This window comes from Papaver somniferum, chromosome 4 (genome assembly GCF_003573695.1).
Source record: "Papaver somniferum cultivar HN1 chromosome 4, ASM357369v1, whole genome shotgun sequence".
NCBI lineage: Eukaryota > Viridiplantae > Streptophyta > Magnoliopsida > Ranunculales > Papaveraceae > Papaver > Papaver somniferum.
In genome coordinates this window covers 96,303,942-96,327,414 of record NC_039361.1, presented here as the reverse complement: position 1 = coordinate 96,327,414, position 23,473 = coordinate 96,303,942, and the positions used below count along the sequence as shown (strand labels likewise).

At 35.9% G+C, this 23,473-nt stretch overlaps 1 protein-coding gene across 1 annotated transcript; it reads right to left on the bottom strand.

Annotated features, from left to right (window-relative positions):
* Window positions 1-1,276: 1,276 nt before the first annotated feature.
* Window positions 1,277-2,433, bottom strand: LOC113272851. The gene is made up of 2 exons (XM_026522645.1): window positions 2,243-2,433; window positions 1,277-2,189 (listed from the first exon to the last, which is right to left on the bottom strand). The coding sequence occupies exons 1-2, from the start codon at window positions 2,431-2,433 to the stop codon at window positions 1,277-1,279; spliced, it is 1,104 nt and encodes a 367-aa protein (XP_026378430.1).
* Between the last annotated feature and the right edge of the window lie 21,040 nt (window positions 2,434-23,473).

Here is a 23,473-nt window from a genome sequence, read left to right as displayed (position 1 = left end):
ACCGTGTTTCTGCCCTCGTCAAAAATTTACTGACGAAGTAAACAGGCTTTTCATGTGGATCTGTAACAAACAACACTGCACTTACAGCGTTCTCCGTTGCAGCCAGATAAACTCCGATAGGTTGTCCAAATTTTGGACTCACCAAAACTTGGGGGGTTGAAAAGTACTATTTTATCTCATTGAAAGCTTTCTCGCACTCATCCGTCCAACCAAAATTCACCGCTTTCTTCAAAATATCAAAGAATGGTTTGAATCGATCCGACGAGCGTGAAATGAAATGATTTAAAGATGCTAATCGTCCCGCTAGATTCTGGACCTCCTTCTTCGTTCTTGGGGATGGTATCTCTCTGATGGCTCTGATTTGCTCCGGATTCGCCTCGATTCCTCTGTGCATCATCAAATATCCAAGGAATTTACCCGATGACAGCCCGAATGAACATTTTGCTGGATTGAACTTCATACGATATTGCCTCTAGATATCGAACGTCTTCCGCAAATAGAGAAACTGCGACTCCTTTTGCTCAGATTTCACTACCATATCGTCGATATACACTTCCATCGACTTCCCAATTAGATCCTTGAACATATGATCTACCAAATGCTGGTAGGTCGCCCCTGCGTTCTTTAGCCCGAACAACATTACAGTATATCAATAAACTCCTATGTCAGTCACAAATGCAATATGCTCTTGATCTTCCTTGAACAAAGGTATTTGGTTATACCCTGAAAAACCGTCCATGAATGACAGTATCCCATACCCTGAGGTTGCATCCACCAAATGTCTTACTCGTGGAAGTGGGTACAGATCACTTGGACATGCTTTATTCAAATCAGTAAAATCGATATAGACACGAATTTTACCATTCTTCTTTGGAACGGGTACGACATTTGACATCCAGCTTGGATACTGCGTTGGTCGAATAAAGCCTGCTTCCAGCAGCTTTTCGACTTCTGCAGTAACTCCATCTTTTTTGCTTTGTGCCATATTCCTGATTTTCTGAAGAACTGGACGGAACTTCGCATCGACATTTAGCCTGTGGCAGGCTACATTCAGATCTATCCCAGGCATCTCAGCAAAACTCCATGCGAAAACGTCGGAGTTTGCCCTTAGCAATGTAATCAAACCATCACGTTCATGTGCACGAAGGTCTGCCCCTACGAATATTGTTTTGTGCTTCTCATCTCCAATCTGGACCTCGATCAGTTTCTCAACTTTTGGGGGTTCAGCTGTGTCCTCTCCCATATATGATTCTGGAGGGAAAGGATTCTGTAATTGCTATTTGTGCTCGACTCGCATGATTTGGTTCCCGCTAACTTTCGACTTCTTGTACTCGTCCATAGTACTCTCATGACACTTGTGGGCGGCCATCTGGTCGCTCCTAACTTTCACGACTCCTTCAGGGGCCATAAACTTCAAATATTGATGATATGAGGATGTGACTGCACCGATCTCATGCATCCAGTCCCGTCCTACAATCGCATTATATGGAGCTCTACAGTCAAGCAGCAAGAAATTGCCTAGAACGGACTTTCCATCCACTGTTATAGGTATCTTCACCTTTCCAATCGCCTTCGTAACTTCGCCACTGAAACCGATAATTGGATTTTCATCCTCTTCGATCAAGTCGTGTGGGAGATTCATAGAGGAATAAGCTCCTGAAAACAACACGCTTACTGAGCTTCCTGTATCCACTAGAATCTGGTGTACACAGAACATGCCAATCCAAGCAGTTATAACGATAGCATCATTGTGGGGAGCATATACACCTATCATGTCTGCTTCAGAGAACTTGATCTTTGTGCAGCTAAGCTCCCGAATTTCTGCTCCATTTCCATTGAAAAAATCGATATGATTTGTCAAGTACCATTCTTTTAACTGCCTGAGATTTCTCCTGGTTTCATCTTCCGATGCCCGCCTTGTCATTGAATGGATCCTGGCGTGACTGACGTTAATCACACGTGTTGTTCCAAACTGTCCAGGACCTTTCCCGAAATCCTTTTTCACATACTCTTGTAGCTTTACAACATCTATCAATCGCTGGACCTCGATCTGTAAAGAGCGGCAATTCTCAGTCTTGTGACCATGATCTTTATGGAACTTATAGTATTTGCTCCTATCACGTTTATCGCGTGTTTCCGCTGGCAAAGGACGAGGGGGATCAAATCGTTGTTTATTTTCTCGTACAACTCTGTAAGATTTATGTTCAATGGAGTCAGCTTCATAATATGATATTTATGATACCCAGTTTCCATGCGTTCATCTTGGTTTTTCTCTCGAACTTCACCGTGATCATTATGATGTCCGCTCGGACGGTTCTTCGACTTGTCTTTCTTCCCATCATTTGGATGATTGGACGATCTGTTGACATCTCTTGTCTCTCGAGCTTTGGTATAATCCTCCACTCGGGAATATTCTTCTGCTCGATCATACATATCTTCTATAGTATTTGGTGGTCTCTTGACCAATGAACCGTAAACACCTCTTTGATCATGTTGGTATGCTTATTTGTAGGCTGCAATGACAACTTGATCATTGGATCCTTTCACATTGGCCAACTCTTGCTTGAAACGTCGAGTGAACTGTCTAATGCTTTTCTCCTTCCGAATTCCTAGAAGGAACAATGTGTGGCATCCATTCCGATCACGTTTGTTGTACTTGTAGTGAGAGCAGAATGCTCCAACCAGCTCATGGTAAGTACCGATCGACTGTGACAGGATCTTATTGAACCACGTTATTGCTCCTCCAGTCAGTGACTGAGGAAACATCTTGCACATCAACTCATCGCTGGAGATGACTGAACTTCAACTTCGTGCCTTTCTGCTTCACGTCTCCTGCGTTGTTGGGAATCGCTATCAGAATCGGACCTTCGTGCAGTCTGTATGACTACTGCCATAACTCGATTTTTGGTAAAACACGATTATATTTTCTCGAAAACCTTGGTCGGCGCTAATTTTTGTAAGGTGAAATTACTTGTACCCCAAACACGAATTTAATGATGATTTTGTCGAAGATCGATCCGCTTCTTTAATCTCCAATTGAACAATGTAGGGGGGGTACCTGCAAAAAAACCTCATATGCTAAAGTTAGACAGAGTTTTTCATGGGAGGTTTTGTGTGGAATGTTGCTTACCTCCTTGGGTTGTAAACCGGTCCATTTATATGTTATAAATTTCCGCTTTAGATGCATGCATAAATTGCAGTAACTGGCCCTGCATGCCTCCTGCAATAACTGGCCCTGCATGCCTCCTACAATAACTGGCCCTTGCATGCCTCCTGTAGTAACTGGCCCTTGCATGCCTCCCTATCATCACTTGCAGTGACTGGTCCTGCATGCTTCTAGAATCTTCCTCATGGGTTATGGAATTGGCTAAACCAAAATGTGCAATGGATTGGCACAAACAATTAGGTGTTCAAATGCCAAACCCAAAAAATAGTGCAAAATGCCAAGCCCAACAAGGGAAGTTTTCTTTAGCCCATAGAGGGGCGTACAAATCAGCAAGCCAAATGGATATGGGCTGAAAATTCATCGAGTCAATGGCTCAACTCGGCTAGCTCAGCGAGCTGACTCGATCCAACAAGGTGGGGAGCAAATAACCCTTAGTCTACAAGAATGGGGCGTAAACAGACCAGGGAGTATGTCAACTGGATGCACTGAGGTGCACGGAATCGGGGCCACGGATTTATCTTACGTCGTGCTACACTGGAGCGAGGCCGCTGCCAGAAAAATGTGGCTTGACGGATGCTCCTGCACTGGAACACGGCCGGACGGAGGTGCCGCCGGCTTAGGTCGTCGTTAAGTTATCGTTGCCGGAGAAGATGAAGATGCCGGCAATTGCTGCTGTTCCGGCACCGGAGAAGATGAAGATGCCAGCGACTGTTGTTGCCGACGATAGTGACGTCATGCTGACATCATGAGAGAATATGCCAACAGAATCTGCTGACGTCATCAACTAGTCAGCTGCTGACCTGCCTGCTGACGTTATCAACCAGTCAGCTGCTGATCGTTCTTTGCTGATGTCGTGTCAATATCTGGTTGGCCAGTTGTTGCTGACGTTGCAGGCATTTCTAACGTGGCACACCCTGGTTCGTCCAATTTGCTGATGTGGCACATTTTGCTGATATGGCACACCCTGGTCCGACCAACCTGTTGACGTGGCATACTCTGGTCTGACCATCCTGCTGACGTGGCATACCCTGGTCTGGCCATCCTGCTGACGTGGCACCTTTCTGACGTGGAACGTCATTGTTCGTCCAATTTACTGATGTGGCATATTGCTGAGGTGGAACCTTCTAGCCCAACTTGGAGTTCTTGCTCACGGGCTTTTGAATTGGGTGTTTGCTAGTGAGGCCTAGCTTAGTTTGTTGTACATGGGCTTGCACATGGAGTATTTGTAAGGCCTAGATAGCCATTCTTGGCTAATCAAAGGAAACACCTTAAGCCCGATGAACCCTTTTTAGCTAATGGGAGGAGCTTTGAAGATATAAGTTAGCCCATTTTTTGTGTAGAATATTAGGGGTACAAACAATATCAATTCTAGTTACTAAGACAAGAACATGTTTGTGAATGAAAATTAATCCTTGACCAATATCTTTACTTGAATGAAGAGTTTCACGGGTTTATTTTTTGATTTAGATTTGAGAGAGTTTCTGTCGGAATTTCGACTTGTTTTGGATTGGCGTGGAGTTGCTGCGACAAGACATAGAAGGTATATCTTTTGGAATCCTTAAAAAAAGGGAAGTTCCCATATATATTACAATAGCACAGACTTGGAAAGTTTCACGATGTTTGCTTTTTATTTGGCAATTACGTGACAGAAAAGAGAAAACATACTCTAAGATTCGATTGCTTAAGATACTTTGGGAAGTTTTTAACCATCCAGACATCGCGTAAGAAGAAAATAAATAGGGAGAAGCCATGACTTCCGGTGAAAAAGAATAGAATCTAATCGAATTATATGGACCTTGTATTGCATATATCAACTGTCGGGAGTCTCACAGGGGGATTATCGAGGTTTTATGGTACCGAACAGAGGTGTTAGGAGAGCTCGGGCCAAAGTTCTGCAAGTTCAGGGAGAGGAGGAAGAAGAAAATGAAAACCAGAAAACAGTGGATTTAGGTGTTGCTTGCAGAAGACCTTTTGCGACTGAGAGTTTCTTTTCTAACGAGTACTTGTAACAGTCAATCTGCAACACTTAAAAACGTTGCAAATGTGTTGTTTTATTAGTTTGTTTTCCTTTCACCTTTGTAAATACTTTTTGAGAAATGAAAAAAATACTTTGAGTGTGTTTTCACCATGCGGAGCTAAACCCTATCACTGGGAAAATGGAGGAAGCCATTTTCCGTCACTGTGGTAATTATATTAATTTTTTTTATGACTTTTTGTACTAATTTAATTTGAGTTATAATTTTATTAATTAGTTGTGATTTAGTTTGATGAGTTATGCTTAGCTTAAGTGTTTTTATAGTCCATGCTCACCATTTACAATTAATGTTTTACAAAATCTACCTTGGCATATATTCAGAGTCAATATTGAAGCTATAATTGTCTAAGAATTGATATTCGAACTACATGAACATGAAGTTTGATGGAATCTTGAATCCCAATATCTCCCAACTATTTTACAATCTTTCGTTTATTTCCTATTTTTAGAGTTAAAAATTAAATTCCGAAACAAAATCTTCCGAAGTCTTTGAACGAACTTTACTTGTAATACCCGTCCCAAATCTAAGAGTATTTTCGTCTTTTTGACCAAAGGGATAATTTCGTAAATTTAGAAAAAGAACATTTGGGTAATTTTCTATTTTTTGCAAAATATAGTACTTCGTTGGAAAATAAATTATTTTTGTTTTAGGTAGTGGTTGATAGAAGTTGAATGTACAAAAGCATATTTAATTATTTATTTAGTCGAGCTCCGGATGCCATGTGATTAGCAGTTAAATTAGAGTTCGGCTAAATTAGTAAAGTAATACCAATTTATTTATTATTTTAGGAAATGAAACATTAATCATTTGAAATATCCTTCATTAACACGTATTTTGTTAAAGATTAGTAAATGTCGACACTCTTTTAGGACTAAGAGGGGCAATTAGTACTTAAATTAAGTAAATCATATTTATTATTGTATTTATAATTAGGTATTTAATTGAAAGATAATTAACAATGGAATTACGGTTAATAATTAGGTATCTTTATTTTTGTGAAAACACCTTGCAAGTTGTCAACATGGTACTAATTAACTTGCAAGTTATAAGTCGATAGATATCTAATGCATTAATTGGTAGTTATATTTTTATGATTAAATTAAGAATTTATCTTGAAATTAGGAAAGAAAATTAGTCTCAAGAATTCCGTTAGGTGCCAAAGTAGGTGAAATCAGTAGATTTAATTTAGTTACACGTTTTTATAAAAAGAGAAACAAATTTTATGTGTAAAAGAGATTAAATTGGAAATTAGTTGATTTTTTCTTGCATGATAGAAAACGAGGTTGACTAGGAAGAAAAATTAATAAGGAAAAATAAATAAACTTCATTTGTAAACAAAAAATATCACATGTCACATAGATATTAGTTGTTTATTTATGCAAAGCATGAAAGTTAGAATCAGTAAAAAGAAGTCTTAATCTTAGCCGTAAGTTTCGTTGACTAAAATTCTTAAACACACGACACGACCTTAAGCTTAGGTCGAATCTTGGTTTGTCGAGTAAAGTTTTTTTTTTTTTTCTGAAGCATGTGTTAGGTTAAGTTCCTGTGGTATGTTATACTAAAAAACAAAGAAAAAGAGGAGAGCCGCAACAATTTTTCCTTCTCCTTCCCATTAGCGATTTTATTTTCTAGCCACGAGAAAGAACTTTGAGGTGAAACAATTGCTATATATTCTTTTTAGTTTTCCATTGAAGGTTCTTCTACTAAACGTATCGGTATCTTATGAAATATTTTTGGATTGCAATTTCATTTCAGGTAGGGACAACACGATTTCTTAAAATTGTTTTGATTAAATACTTTTTAAATTTACTTATTCATGATTTTTGTGTGATTGATGTTGTGATCATAATTATGAATGTTGGGCTACGGTCCACTGCGATCCTTAAGAATATTTTTGACAGGATACGAGATATCCTTGGGAACGGATTTGATTCCCTAAATCCACGTGGGGCTCCCTGGGGTGAGTGATTGGTTGATTTATTTTATGTTTGACGGGATACGAGATATCCTTGGGATGGTTATTTCCTAAACCCACGTGGGGCTCCCTGGGACGAAGGGATTATTTTGTGTTTCTTTTAAACAGGCTCTCGAAGTGTGAGCAGGCTCCCTGGGGCAAGCGGATTTTTGTGCTTATTTATACAGGCTCCCGTATCGTTAACAAGCTCCCGGAGAGCGAGCAGTATTTTAATAATTTGTACAAACTTATCAGGTAAGGGTGACTATCATGGTTTTGACCATGTTTTATTCAATGAATTGTTTGATGAACTACGGTCGTGCTTGATCCCTTTGGATACGCAGGCAGCCGCTTGGCAGTTCAGCACGTGGAGTTATAACAAATATGGTTTTGTCATCTTACTAGTTGCTTATAATTTAGCTATGATTATGGTTGCTTAAGAATTTTGACAAGTCTTTATTGATATTTGTTAATCTCAAGTTAAATCAATCGTGGTGAAGGTATGAAACGATTTTTGAAGCTTGAATTGGTCCTTTATGCTTAATTCTCTTTCTAAGATGTATAAACTCATAGTTTGCAAGGCTGTAAAATCTTGTATAACGTGGAATTGATTGTTAAAAACTCAGTAGAGTTTGGCATGATTCCTTTTGTAATAAATGTAAAACATCTTCATAAGTGTTTGATGAAAATTATAGAATTTTCTTAGTCTCATAACTGAAAATAAAATAAAATAATTCTTTGAATCGATATTCAATTCAAAAAATATCCGACAGTTTTAAATGCCTCAATAACATCCCATCTTAAAATTATGATACATTGACTTTTAGATCTTACAGTCATTTGTAAATATATGCTAGGTCCCAACCCGTGCCGTAACGACACGGGCAAGGATATGAGGAGTTGGTTAATAAACACGTTCTTATCCTCGAATTTTTTAATATTGTGTATGTAAGTCATACAACCCTTAGTGAGGGTCCGGTTTTCACGCGGCAACAATGGAGATTGGTTCATCTTCGAATCAGATCAGAGAAAGGGTTATGGGGTCAGATCAGAATTTAGGGTTGAGCTTGCAGGGTTTGAAAATGAATGTTGATACTTCTAAGAAGTGGGTCGAGGTAGTAAATGGTGATAGTAGAGTTGGTGGGATTTTTTCTTCTTCAAGTTTGAATCAGGATAATGGTAATGCTTGGCAGATGGTTACAAACAAAAAATCAAAGATTAAATCGCAGGCTGTCAATCAAGTTTCGATTGATCGCAAATATAAGTCTTTAATTCTTACAAAGATTTCAAATGGTTTATTGCTGGAGGAGAAAACTAGAAATACTAAGGACGTGATTCAAGTTACAGTGAGTAGAGAGGCTATTGTTTGGATGAAGAATATTATGAGGAAGGAACCAAAAAAGAATTTTTATGGGCAATGGTATTGGACTTTTCATAGAAATGACGAACACATCTTGTTCTCAAGGAATGAAAATAAGTATTGTGAATTTTTCAGAGATTCTTTTTCCATCAACAAAAAAAGACAATCAATGTGTTTCCCGGCTGAGTCTGTTGAACTTAGATGGTCTCATTTCATTGCTGCCTTTTCAAGCATTGTCACTTCAAAAGCGAAAGTAATTCAGCAGGAATCACATATTTCACAGGTGTTTGAGGAACCAGAGATTTTTCATTCTGCAGTGCTTAATTCTTCTCCAATGATTAACACCACGTCAAGTAACTTGGATTTTGCTTTGATAGTTGAGGTTTCTGACGTAAACAAATCATGGGATCAGGTTGGGTATGAAATTACTAGAAGATTTGAGTTCAATAACAACTTTGATTTATTTCCTTTTGATGACAAAAAAGAATTTTTCTTTGTTACTGAGGAGATTAAAAAAGATTTAGTCAGAAGAGGATTTTGGATTTGTAATGGGACATCAATTAGAATTTTACCATGGTGGGATGATGTTAATGTTGTTTTAAATGTCGATAATACTATCGATAATTCATGGATTGATATCAAAGGTGCACCTTTCAATCTATGGGGTGATTCTTTATTTAAATCTCTTGGAAGTAATTTTGGTGGTCTTTTGGAAGTTCATGCGTCCACATTATGTTGAGAAGATGTTTCTGGTATCCGTATCAAGGTAAAGAATGTTGTTCAAACATCTTCAAGTTTTTTATTCCAATTTAATGGTGCAACTTTTACTTTTAACATCAATCCTTTGAAGCTTGTTGATGGTGAACCAAAATTGTTATTCAAAAAAGTCAGTGTTCCGAAAATTTTGTTTGACTCAGTCATTGTACTGGTAATTCAGCCTCCAAAGAAGCCGGAGAATGTTTCGGTCAATATGCACTTGCTGAAAATAGCTCAGCTAATATTACGGCCGCTTGATTTACGGAGTAAAGAATTATTCAAAAGATTTTCTTTACCGGTACAAGATTTGGAGGTAATTTCAAAGACTAATTCAAAATTTTCCTCCAAATGCTCGGGTATGGATTCAGTCGGGTCGGATATGGATTCGAATTCTGGTTCTTCAATGGGTTCAGATATTTCAAATTTTAATTCAACAGCTATTCTGGAGAATAATAATGTTCCTCCAACGGTATTGTCTCTAACTTTCCATAACGAAGATGAAGTAAATGATTATTTAGAAAAGGCTATTTCGATTCCTTATCTTCTGAAATTATATGTTGATTGCTTGGAAGATGTTACTCCGATTTCAATTGTAGAACCAACTGTGGAAAAGTTCACAATGATTCACCAAACTACTGAAAAATGGAGTACTCTTAAACATAAGGTATGTCCTAAATTGAGAAATCAATTTGAAGATGTTCTTATGCAAATGGTCAATTTAGGGCCAAAAATTGGGTTGAGTTATGAGGGATCGAAGGAGGAGATTAATTATGCTATGATGGAAGCTATTAGAGAGCATCTCAGGAACTTTGACAAGAATCGTGTCAATTCATCTTAATTTGGTTTATTTCTGGATTTTTGGTTAATCAGTTTTTAATGAAGATTGTTGGATGGAATATTAGAGGTTTAAATGATTTAAGCAGAAGAGATATTATTAAAAAGAAAGTTAGAGATTGGAAACCTACAATTTTACTTCTCCAAGAGACCAAATTGCAGCTTTGTACAGATTTGATTGCTTGGCAATGTTGGGGAAATAAGCATGTAAAATGGATTGATTCACCATCGCAAGGTAGTTCGGGAGGTATTCTTTGTCTTTGGGATTCTTCTAAGATTGATGTTACGGATTTTTTAATGGGTCCTTATTCAATTAATCTATTATGCAAAACAATTGGTATTTCTTTTGAATGGATGTTCACTGGCATTTACACTCCTTGTGCCTCTTATACTGAAGATGTCAATCTTTTTTGGAGAGAAATAGAAGAAGCTCGAAGTTTCTGGAATTTCCCCTGGGTCATTGGTGGAGATTTTAATGAAATCCATTTTGGTCATGAAAGATCAACAGGCAGTAACATTACCACTGGCATGAGAAAATTAAACAAATTCATCTCGAAGCATCAACTAATTGATCTTCCGTTGATTGGTGCTTCCTTTAATTGGACAAATAATCAAGTGCAAAGTGTGAGGAGTTGAATTGATCGATTCTTAGTCTCAATTCCTTGGGATCTAGAATATCCAAATGTTATTCAACAAGCTCTCCCTAGACCAGTCTCTGATCATAGCCTTATAGCTCTCATTTGTGATGGTTTGAAGCGTGGTCCTTCTCCGTTTCGCTGTGAATATTATTAGCTTTCATATCCTGATTTTTTTCTTTAATTAATAGTTGGTAGGAGTCCTTTTCTGTTTCAGGTAATGCAGGTTTTGTATTCTGTAAAAAGATACAATTGTTGAAGCCTAAACTAAGAGACTGGAGCAAGCAAGAATATGGGGAATTAGAGAGAAAGTTGTAAGAGCTGGAGGAAGTTTTCTCTAATCTATACATTGAAGAAGATCTAAACAATGGGCTTACTGAGGATCAGTGGGATGATAGAGTTGCAGCAAAACAAGAATGGTGTAGGCTTATATTGGTAAGAGCTGAAAAGTGGAGAGCAAGAGCTAGAGCTGAGAACATGAAGAACAATGAAAAGAATACAAAGTATTTTTATAGATTGGCAAATGACAACATAAGAAAGAGTTACATTGGTTCTATTAAGGTAAATGGAGTTCAAACAGACAATGAAGATGAAATAAAGAATGGAATTGTGGATTTTTTTCAAAATATTTTTAAAGCCAATTCTCAGAGACAAGTTAATATGGAAGGAATGCATTTCAACACAATTTCTGAAGATGTTTGTGCTAACTTGGAGAAGGATTTTGATGAAGAGGAATGTTTAAAAGCAATTAAATTGCTTGGACAAAACAAAGCCCCTGAACCAGATGGCTTTCCAATGAGCTTTTATTTGTTTTGTTGGGATATTATAAAACAAGATTTTATGTTGGTGGTGAAGGATTTACAATCTAGAGGGTTTCTTGATTGGAGGCTTAAAAATACATTCATAGCTCTCATTCCAAAGAAGGATACAATTGAAGAAATAAAAGATTTGAGACCAATCAGTCTTGTTCATAGTGCTTACAAAATTATTTCCAAAATGATGGCAGAAAGATTTAAGGACACCCTTCCTTCTGTTATTTCTCAACATCAAACAGCTTTCATCAAGAAAAGACAGATTTTAGATGGGGTGTTAATAGCTAATGAGCTTATTGATTCAAGATTAAAAAGTGGGAAGCCTTGTCTGTTATGCAAAGTGGATTTTGAGAAGGCTTTTGATCATGTCAATTGGGAATTCTTAGATGAAATTCTAAAGCTTATGGGGTATGGAGAGAAATGGAGAAAGTGGGTCAAGTGTTGTGTGGATTTTGTGAAATTCTCTGTGTTGATTAATGGCAGTACAAATGGGTTCTTTACAAGTGGAAAAGGAATCAGGCAAGGTGACCCTTTGTCACCTTTTTTATTTCTTTTGGTTGGTGAAGCTCTCACATATATGATTAAGAAAGCTCAAGATCAAGGTTTGTTATCAGGTTTCAAAGTGAGTGATTCAAGCATGCTTATTAGTCATTTGCAATTTGCAGATGACACTTTGATCTTTCTTGATGCTGATATTGAACAGGTGAAGAATCTCAGGTTACTCCTTATTTCTTTTGAACTCTTAACTGGTCTTAAAATAAAATTTTCCAAAAGTCAAATCTTTGGAGTTGGTTATGATGGTGATCTTTCTCAATTCTATGACATTTTGGGTTGTTATTCTGGTTTTTTACCAACAATCTACTTAGGTCTTCCTCTTGGTGATAAATCTAGAGGAGTTGCTAAATGGGATAGAATCATTGATAGATTTATTGCCAAATTAGCTGGTTGGAAGAAGATTCTTCTTAAGAGAGCAGGTAAGATAACACTTATAAATAGTGTTCTTGCTAGCTTGCATGTTTACTATATGAGCTTATTTGAAATGCTAGTTGCAGTTTGTAAGAATCTTGAGAAGATAATGAGAGATTTCTTATGGCATGATAACATTGGGAGGAAGAAGCTACATCTAGTAAAATGGTCTGCCCTTTGCAGAAGAAAGAAATTTGGTGGTTTGGGTGTTAAAAATTTGAAAATGATGAATCAAGCACTTCTTTGTGAATGGTCTTGGAGGTTTGCAAATGAAAAAGATGCACCGTGGAGAAATCTTGTAGCTGATAAATATGGTGTCGGAGAGGTTGATTGGTTGGCTAAAATTCCACATTGCACCTATGGAAATTCAGTCTGGAGGGCCATCATGAATTGCAACAAATTCTTTCGCATGCATGTCAAGTTCAAAGTTAATTCTGGCACAATTACAAGATTTTGGGAGGATAGCTGGTAATATGATAGACCTTTTAAAGATTGTTACCCTCATCTGTACAATTTAGCAAGATCAAAAAGTTTCAAGGTGTCAGTAGTTGGTACAGGTGATAATGGTATTGTTTGGAACCTTAGAACTCCTACAAGATTGTTTGGTGAAGCTGTTGTGGAAAAAACTATTCTTCTTACTGATTTGAGGTCTTTTTCACTCAATATTGATGTTGAAGATGAACTTCAATGGTCTTTGAGCTCTTCAAAAACCTACTCAGTGAAATCCTTATATGATTTTATTTCCACTATTGATTCAAATGATCAAGAGAATGTTGTTTTCTCTTTTATTTGGAAACAAAGGTATCCTCCAAAGATTGGTTTCTTCATCTGGAATATTGCTCATAACAGGCTTCCTACAAGATATTCTTTAAGAAGGAAAGGTATGGATGTTCCACTTGACTGTGTTTTTTGCTCAGAACATGAAACTACTTCATACTTGCTTTTACATTGTCCTTTTGCTAAGAAAATCTGGAGTTGTTTTCTGAAAAAGTTAAATTGGTTCTTCTCAATGCATGAACATATTACAACTGTAATTCAAGCTTGGCATCTAAATCAATCTTCTTCATCTTTAAATGCTATTTGGAACCTAATCCCTGCTGCAATTCTTTGGTGCATCTGGCAAGAGAGGAATGCTAGAGTGTTTAATGGCAAAGCCAGCAATGAATTGGCAGTCATCAATAAAGCAATCTATTGTCTTTATTCTTGGTCTTTAGCAATCAAGGATTTTGATCTTATTTCTTCCACAGATGTAATGAATAATTGGCATTCTACTTTTTTTGGCTGATTAGGAGGTATTCAGTTTGGGTCTGTTTTAGGCTTTCTTTTTGTTTGTGCTTAGCCTGTGTGTAGGTTTTGCACTTTTCTTTTTCTTCCTTGTTCTCTGGTGTAGGGTGGTATAATTACTTTTTATACCCTCTCCTTTTGATCAATAAAATCCTTTCTTTGCTGATCAAAAAAAAGTCATACAACCCTTTGGGACAATCATAGTTAATCGTTAGAACAAATCCTACGGGCAGTAGAACATTACTTCGTTCACTACTTCAAAAAAATATCATCAAATGTCATTCACCAAACTTGTAACAAAACTAAAAACACCTAAAATTACTTTAAAATCAATTAGATTAATCTTGAAAAATCTGTTAGCATTAGAATTTAATTTTTCTCTTTGATATAAATTGTTGGGTTCCCAATTTACATAGATTTTTGTTTATTCATTTTCCTAAAATTTATAATAATATTTAATTCTTGATCCATTTTTTTTCTTGTCTCTTTACGATTATCATGAACTATTTCTCAAGCATGCATAATTACACGAAGTTTGGGAGAAATGACAAAAACAGAAATCATGACAAAAAAGGGGAATAAAGAGAAATGTGAGAAACTGAATCGATTACAATTAATTCATGTGTATCCTTGCATAATCCCATGAAGTAGGGGAGAAATATGACAGAAACAGAAACCATGACAAAAACGGGGAATAAAGAGAGATGTGAGAAACTGAACCGATTACAATTAATTCGCGCGTAGCCTTGTGTTTGGTTAATTCGCGTGTACCCGAAAAATCTTAGTATCACAACATCTTCTTTTTGGAAAAATATGACCTTTAAAAATTGTTTTAATTTTAAAAAATAATAATAAAAAAAGTAATTTAATAACTAAAATCAAATTAAAACAAAACAAAGAAAAATTAACCAATGGTGACTAAATAATTTACCTATCTTAGGACATCTTTTCTCACCTTACTACCACTACTTCTTCCACCACCACATTATCGTCACCACTCGACCAGTCTCACCAATACCCACCACCATTATCCCCACCGCCGATCCACCCACCATCACAACCATCATTAGTGCTTAACTTACCTATGTTAGGACCCATTTTATCACTCTACTACTACTACTTCTTCCACCACCACATTATCGTCACCACTCCACCAGTCTCACCAATACCCACCGCCATTATCCCCACCACTGCCCACCATCACAACCATCATAAATGCTTACTGATATGGTTAGTATCAAATAAGTTTATATGTATCAACAAAAATATATTCATTTGATTAATTAAAGAAACATTTATTATGAAATATCAACTGAACATTTATTATTAAATTTTAATTAAACGTGATCATTTATAGCGGTAGATTTATGTTTTGCAAGTATAAATTTGATCGTTATTTATCTAGCCTAGCTTGTTCAAACTTTGTTTTATATTCTGGAAATGTAATCAATTTTATTTTAATGCTAAAAATCATGATTTATTCGATCGGGTACTATAGATAGCTGGGATCTCATTTGGGTGATCCAGCGGTCATGATCATATTGTCTTTATGATTTAGTATCCTCCTCAAAATATTTGTGTTTTGTCCTTACCAATTGTGCTAAAAATAGGCAACTACATCTATCACAATAAAATGTTACCCATTTTGTAAAGACACAAAACTATTATTGTCCACTACTATTCACTAACATCCACTACCGTACGTAAAAACCAGCCACACTCACTATTTTTTCTACCACCAGTAATGTTACCACCTCCACCACTCACAAATACCCGCCACTGTTTCCACCACTGTTTCCACCATCCACTGCTTCTTTCACTACCACCATTAAAAATTATTAATATAATTTTTAACCGGGGTCATTGTAGTAAGGAGGTAAAGTTATTCTGTGATGATACCATTTACTTGAGTTTGAAACTCGCCAGCACCAAATTCTTTACCGATCAATATATATAGTTTTTAATAAACTTATTTATTAATATAAATATGTATTTATTAGATTCATTAAATGAACATTTATCATGAAAAATTAATTAATCATTCATCATGAGCAATTAATAGGACACTAATTAATAAAATATTTATAATAGTTAGTTGAAAATACCACGGCCGTAGATTTATCCCTCTTAGACAAATCTCGGACGCTCTTTATCTAGCCTAACAAGCTTTGTTTTGCATTCTAGATATTTATCTTTTATCTTTTTAAAATGATATGCCTCATTAAATTTTGAGTTGTGTGTAATTTTATGTAATTTTTATAAAAAAAAATGTCACAGTTTTGGTTTTTTGCAGTGCTAGTTAGTTAACTATGTGTTTGACAGCGGCCTTAGGATACTCAACTTCATTTAAAATTCTGGAAAATTTAAACATAATAGTATTTACATTTGGGATCGTATAATTATCGTAAATTTTGGAACTCGTATGAAACCTGTAAAACTCTAGGAATCTATCTTAGTATGTTTTCGGTTTGATAATTTGATGTTGAAATCATTACTATGATTGATTAAATCTTAAGTCTTGAATGATGGTAATGTTTTTAATTAAAAACTAAAATGTGTTTTGTTTCCGGTGACTTTAAATTGAGGTTTAATCAATGGTTAGATTTTTGTAAATAAATTTATAAGTTTCCGCTACGATAGAAATGTTAACATGAACATAAATTAAATTAGCCCAAGTAAATTACTTAATGAGCTTGGGCTTAGTGCTTTGGCTATGATATTGACGTAACACTTTGGGTTTTCGGGCATTGGATCCGGGAAGAATCCGGGTCCTAAAATCGGGGTGGTACATTACTTACCACTTTCAAAACTATAGCAATAGTCATGGTTCGTACATAGAAAAATCTCAAGTGGAATATTATGCATTTTCAAGATAAAACATGTCAGATAGAAAATTGTATCAATGTTACTAAATTTGTTAATATCCAATACCCCGAGATACATTTATATGATAATCAAGAGATTATGTATGTCAATGGAGACATGCACAAACATAATCCATATTGCTAACAAATTTAGGAACGAGAATATTACATACTTCATTCGTGTCTTCCACCACGAGTCTTCGAAGTTATGAAATCTTGTACTACGTTAACTGAATCATCCATTAGATTCAAATCTTATAGGTTGGATCGCACCAAATTTTTTTAGATCTTTTCGTGTTTGCCTGCTCTGACACCAATTGAAAATACGAGGGTACCCAAATACATCACAATCTTTTATTTATCCACCTATAAGTCCTCTATCGAATGTAATCATTTATGGACAGAGTTGAGACAATACAACAAATTCGGTTCACACTTCGTGTGATCGTCTACGGATAAGAGATCGAGACAATACAACAACAAGGTCACTTGTGTGATTGAGTATGGATACAATATCGAGACGATACGACAAGAAAGTGTGCACTTGATAATAGGTTAGGTAATAACCTAAACTATATAGGATCAATATCAAGTGTTACTGAATTAACGTACGTGTGTAATTTACTTAATCATAATAACAATTATAATACGGAAAACAATGTAAATGACACAACAAGATTTTGTTAACGAGGAAACTGCAAATGCAGAAAAACACTGGGACCTAGTTCAGTTTTGAATACTCTCAGAATTAAGCCGCTATACAAAATCTAATACCAACTTTGTATAGTTGAGACCAAGCAGACTACCCCTAGATACTTCGTTCCCTCAGTATCCCCGGGCCTTCGATTTCTAGAGTCACGAACGTGAATAACAAGACCTTTGGATCGTATTTCAAACAACAAGGAAGAATCTGTATGGTAACCACTCTAAACAATCTTGCTAAAGATGTTGTTCAGTTGTTGACAAAGTCTCTTATGTTTAATATAATAAACTCCTTTGTCTAGTTAGATCAATCTAAATATTGGTTGCCGAAAAAATCAAGTTCTAGATTCGCAATCATTCAATATAGATCTCAAAGAGAAACTATCAAGCGATGCCGATCTCACACAAATAATCAATCAAGTCTATCAAAGATAAACCGATTCTAGTTGGATCCCAGCCGATCAAGGTTTGTGCACTAAATCCACAAGATAAGAAAACTAATAAGAATTCTTCTTCGTTTTAAGATTTTCTATTGCCTTCAAATACTTGCACAAAAACACTTGAATTTTCTTGTGATCAATCACGCACAGAACGGAGTCTGTTAACAATGGATTATGATAAGATGTCTTTAGATTGGAAGATGGTTCTAAAGATCCCGTTGATACTTTGATCTAGTTTGAGTGAGTCTTATATCAGAAGAGAAGATTCCCAAGAATAAACAAAATAGGTGCAATCAAAGTTACAACAACCGTTAGTCAATCGAATCAATAATCGAAAACTAATAACACTACAATTATCTAATTTCCCACAACGGTACTCGTAGAGCTTCTTGATCCCACAGAAGTCTTTAAACGAGCGGTCGTAAGAGATTTCGCCTAATTAGGGTTCTTTCCTCTCCGAATAGACGGCTCCACCAAAAATTACAAGAAATGAAGTTTGCCTGTATCTTAGGATAGTTTGCAAGAAATGCAAACTCAAGTATTTATAGACCAAGGTTGTTTGGACAACAAGGAAATTCCAAAACTAAAATATTCTCAAGATATGCATTAAAGTACATAAATTCGGTTTTCCTATTTCTAATTAACGTTCACCAATATTTCCGAAAACTCTCATAGAAAAACTTCCATTATTAGTATAGCACATTAACTAATAATATTTTCCTGGTAATATGCTTTAATTGCTGGTAATTAAAATATATATGATGAAAATCATAATTAAATGCTTTTCACCTTTTCAGACCAGGTATCACCTTGAGTATCAAGGAATATATTAGAACAATAAATGATAAGAGTTATGTTCAAATATGTCGACATCCGGAAGCTTCTCAACTTGACAAACCCAAAACCGTAATTTACATATATCATGAAGAAATATGTGAACCGTGGTTATTAGTTTTGTACATGGAATCGATTAAACCATCACTCCAAAAAATGTTGTTACCGGTTATAACATGATTCCCAGTACAGGACGTAATTGGTTACAACTTGCTCATAAAGTATGTTATGTCCGCTTATACCTTGCTTCCCGAGTTAGCTTGTGATTTGTTACAACTTGCTTCCCAAAGGTAGCTTGTGATCGGTTACAACTAACTTCCCAATTCGTCTTGTGACCGGTTATACCTTGGTTCCCAAAGTAACTTATGTCTGGTTACAACTTGCATTCCAATATAGCTTGTGATCGGTTATACCTTGATTTACAATGTAGCTGATGACCGATTACACTATCTATATGATATATGCTATGACCGGTTATACCTCAAGTCTCAACAAAGTTAAGATAGGTTCTACCAAAGTCATCTTCCATTGGCCATCCAAAAAGATATTCAAAGAATAGCAAGACCAATCATGATTTCCCTTTCGATTATGAAGACTAGTTTATACATCTACTTCTTTAAACTCATGTAAAGATACATAGTTTTCTAGGATGAAATCATACCTATATAATGCACACATAATCAAATAAATATATACAATAAATTATGTCGAAGTTCCAAAAGATAAGTGTTTATACTTCGTAATATGTTTTCCTTGACACTTTGATCATACTATTATAACCACGTCTCACCATTAGAGTATTACATACAATATACACAGCTTCGCATGTTATGTTTTCAATATAGCACGACTTGAAAGATACATTAGGAATGGAAACAAGATCAAGTAAATATTACTAACCTCAGGTGGAAGGATGATATCGTCGTTGTAGTCGTTACTTCTTCTCATTCTTCAGGTCTTCGGAGTAATACTTGTATGTCTCAACATTCCTAGACTTTCTAGTCTAACCTAAACGAAGTTTACTTTAGTATTTAATCAAGCGACTCTAGATGAGTTTTGATACTAAAATATGACAACCAAACTTGACATACCAGCGCTTGGTGGATTCAACCAAGCTATGATCTAGAAATCTCCCCCTTTGTCAATATTAGTGACAAAACTCTTATTATATATGGACCTAAATGAATTACTAAATAACGCATTCTTCATACACTTGATTCCAATTTTCAACGACACAATAACCTGCATGTATCAAATAAATAAATTTCGCTGTTGACATTTGAATAGAAAAAGATTTTACTCCCCTAAAGGCAAGCTAGGTAAATATTCAATTCGAACATCTTTGTTATTCCTCTTTTGTAGTCAGAATACTACACAATATGATGATATGTTTCTCCCCCTTAATCTATGCTTTACTCTTTCGTTAGATATAACGTTTAAGCACAATTGTCCTTTCCTAGTGATTAATAATCACTTATTTAGTCCATATATTTATCCCCCTTTGTCAGAAAATGACCAAGGTTCAAGCAAATAAAGACAAGCCGAAAGGATTTTACAACTCTACAAGACTTATACAACCTATAGGAGATAAGCATGCAGGTTTCACATATCATTTTAGATAACCAATATTAAAACTGAAACTACAAAAGTAATTTAGTTTCAATATGTTATCAAGGAGACGATTTCCCGAAGAGATTTTCCCTATAGTCCAACAAATCGACTAAGATACTTAACTCTATTGTTGAACCGATTGCTTATGTACAATCGCTTGTTTCGACAAGATCAAAATAAAGATCAGAATTAACTCTATTTTTCTCATCGGTTCTAATTATTTCATAAAATAACTTAGACTTTTCCCTTTAGAAAAGACAAACACTAGGTTTGTTAACTAGTTTTTCTTGTCAACGCATTCGATTAGACTTGGATAACTGAATCCTCCAATTGATAAGTCTAACTAAGATCAAAATTAACTTACCCTTCTCTTATCCGGAATCAAATGGACTAACCAAATGACCCTGTAATTTTGTTAAGCCAAAAACATTAGATACAAACCAAAATAAATTGACTTGCAATTATTTTCTTAACCGGAAACAATTAAAATAATTATAGACATTACAGCATCGTAATTTCACCGAACTTCGTTAAGCAAAAACACTTGATACCCAACAATAAAGAAGATACCAAATCATAAGACAATAAATTGACATAGTTTTTCTTAGCCGGAAACAATTGAATCATATAAAGCAATCCATGCACAATAATGGAACATATCAATTGCAACGAAATTTTGTTAAGCAAAAGCAAAATATATGCAATATAAACATGTTTTTCTTAAACAGGAAAAACGATTAACTAACAAATAAAATTGTCACCTCAATTTCCCCAGCCATTTCTCCTCAGAAAGATATATCATTAAGAGCAAGTTCAAATAAGAACTCTCCCCATGTTTGTTGTCATCCTCTAGTAGGAACAAAAGAACAACAACAAGAGAAACCTTTAACAAAGAAAGGTTCAATCGGTTTTAACTAATGCATGCACCAATAGCAAAATTCTAAACCCGAAAACACATATGTTATGCTAAACACAACTTATGTAAACATAAATTGATTATCAACATATTGTGACTTTTCACATATGAGTTTCAATCGGAACACCTTATGATCCTTTGATAAAGTCTACCAACATAGGATAGAACTTAATATCGCTAAATCAAAAAGCTACACAAATCATAGGAGCTACAACATATGAGATCGAATATTAAGGTTAATAAAAACCGACACTGAACATCTCATAAATCCGAAATCACATAACAAAAATAAACATTCATACACAGGTTATGCAATCAGAAACCATCACTTGAAACAAAGATTATAAAATAATAATTTTATTCATTCATAATATTGATAGTTGATAGACACATTTTTGTGTCTCATTTAATCTCAATTACATGTATTATTGGTCCTTGATTTTGTACTTATTATGGCTTTTATGTCTTTGTAGGTGTTTTTGGAGAAATATACGATTGCGGAAAAATTGGCGCGAAAAGATGTAGTAAAGGCACCCCAGAAGTATGTTGGAGACGTCCTGGAAAAGTGTTATTTTCACCCCAGAAAAATTACTAAAGGCACCCGGATAAAATATTAAAAGCACCCACATTTTGAATAAGGGCACCCCCATGGCACCCCAAATATTAAAGGCACCCGCATCTTGGATCAGGGCACTTCATCTTCTCCAATTTCAAAAACGAAATTTGGCGGAAAAAAATGTGTGTAGCGACTGGATAATTAGGGTTGAGATTTTGGTCGAGCTCTAGGGAGACTAAAGGGGTGAAATTGATTGGGTTTACTTCTTAGGCCTAAACATGCTTGGTAAGGTCGTTCGATTTGGTTAAATTTGGCTAGATAGTCACGTGGAAGAAAAAACAGGGAAAAAATATTCCCGAGATTCTGTGGATATAAAATTTGAAGATTTCGTGTGGTTACTGCCTGTTGAACCTTGTCCGAGTCATTTAGGAACGTGTAAGAGCAAGCAGGAGATAAACAGGGAAGTTTGTTAGATGCAAATGCGTGAGGAATATTGAAGAAGAATTCTCGGAATTATTTTCAGTGAGGGAAAAGAAAAAAAATATTGGGAAAGATACTTTGAATAGGAGAGAATATCCTTTCTGAAGATTTGATTCTGCTAATTAAAGAGTTTTGAAAGGATTTGGAAGTTGTAGATGCGTAGAAGATGAAACAAAAGGAAAGAAAATATTCTCATAATGGAAGCAAGAGAAGAAAAGGAATAAGGTCGATTAAATGAAGAGATTTTGGAGATTTTGAGACCCTGTCAAATATAAATAGGTTGTTGTGTGCATATAAAAGGATTATCGAGAGTTTAGGGGAGTTTAGAAGCAAGAACAGAGAGAAACCGAAGGATGCAGGTGTTTATGGGTAAAAACTGTTTCTGCTGGTTTTGGCTAATTTGGGTGTGTGGATGAGAAACGAGCCTAAACTTTAAACAAATGCACTGCGTGGGAGTACTTTAGATTCGAGAGATCAATCTGTACAATCCTGGCCTAAACCAAGAAATGGCCGATCCAGGCTTGCTTTGGTCACAAAGTGAAGGAGAAGGGTTTGTCTTAGGGAGGGAAGCAAAGAAGTTGTTGAGACTATAATGGTTAATTCTGAAGATGTGGTTACTTTATGACTTGTATTATAATGTGGAACTGGCTTGCGGAATGTAAGCTATCAGTTCTTTGGTATTTTCTGGATATTGTGTTGTTGTTAACCAAAAACTTGTTTTTGGTTGAAATAGGTAGAACCTATTTATACAAGTCATATTGAACGCACCCTGATCTCGTAGAAAGTGGATATGATTGAGTGATGGAGAAGTAGGGTAATTTGTAAATGCCAGAGACCACGTTCCCACTATGAAGGAGACGGGTTAGTTTACTCCCACTACTTCTTGCCGCCACTAACTGCCCTGCTTTCTGACACTTTCTAGTAATGGGCGTGTTGCACGCCGCACACTGTAAACCGCCTGACCAATACCCTGATGAGCATCCCCCAGTTTGTGACATGTTTAATGTCTCGGGTGTTTTCATGGAAAACATGTAGCAGTTTGTTATGTGTGGCAAGTCAAAGTAAGAATACTTGTCGTAGGAAAATAGTACGTGACAATATTTAGGCTTGCATTGGCTGGTTGCCTAAGACTTTCCACAGGCCTGTCAATTCGGTGGCGAATTTGGATGGCTGAGATTGTAACTCATGAGAAAGAGTGGCCATTGATTATGGCCACATTCTGTTGGCATCTTTTAATAGCATAGTGGAGCCATTGGCACATGCCAGT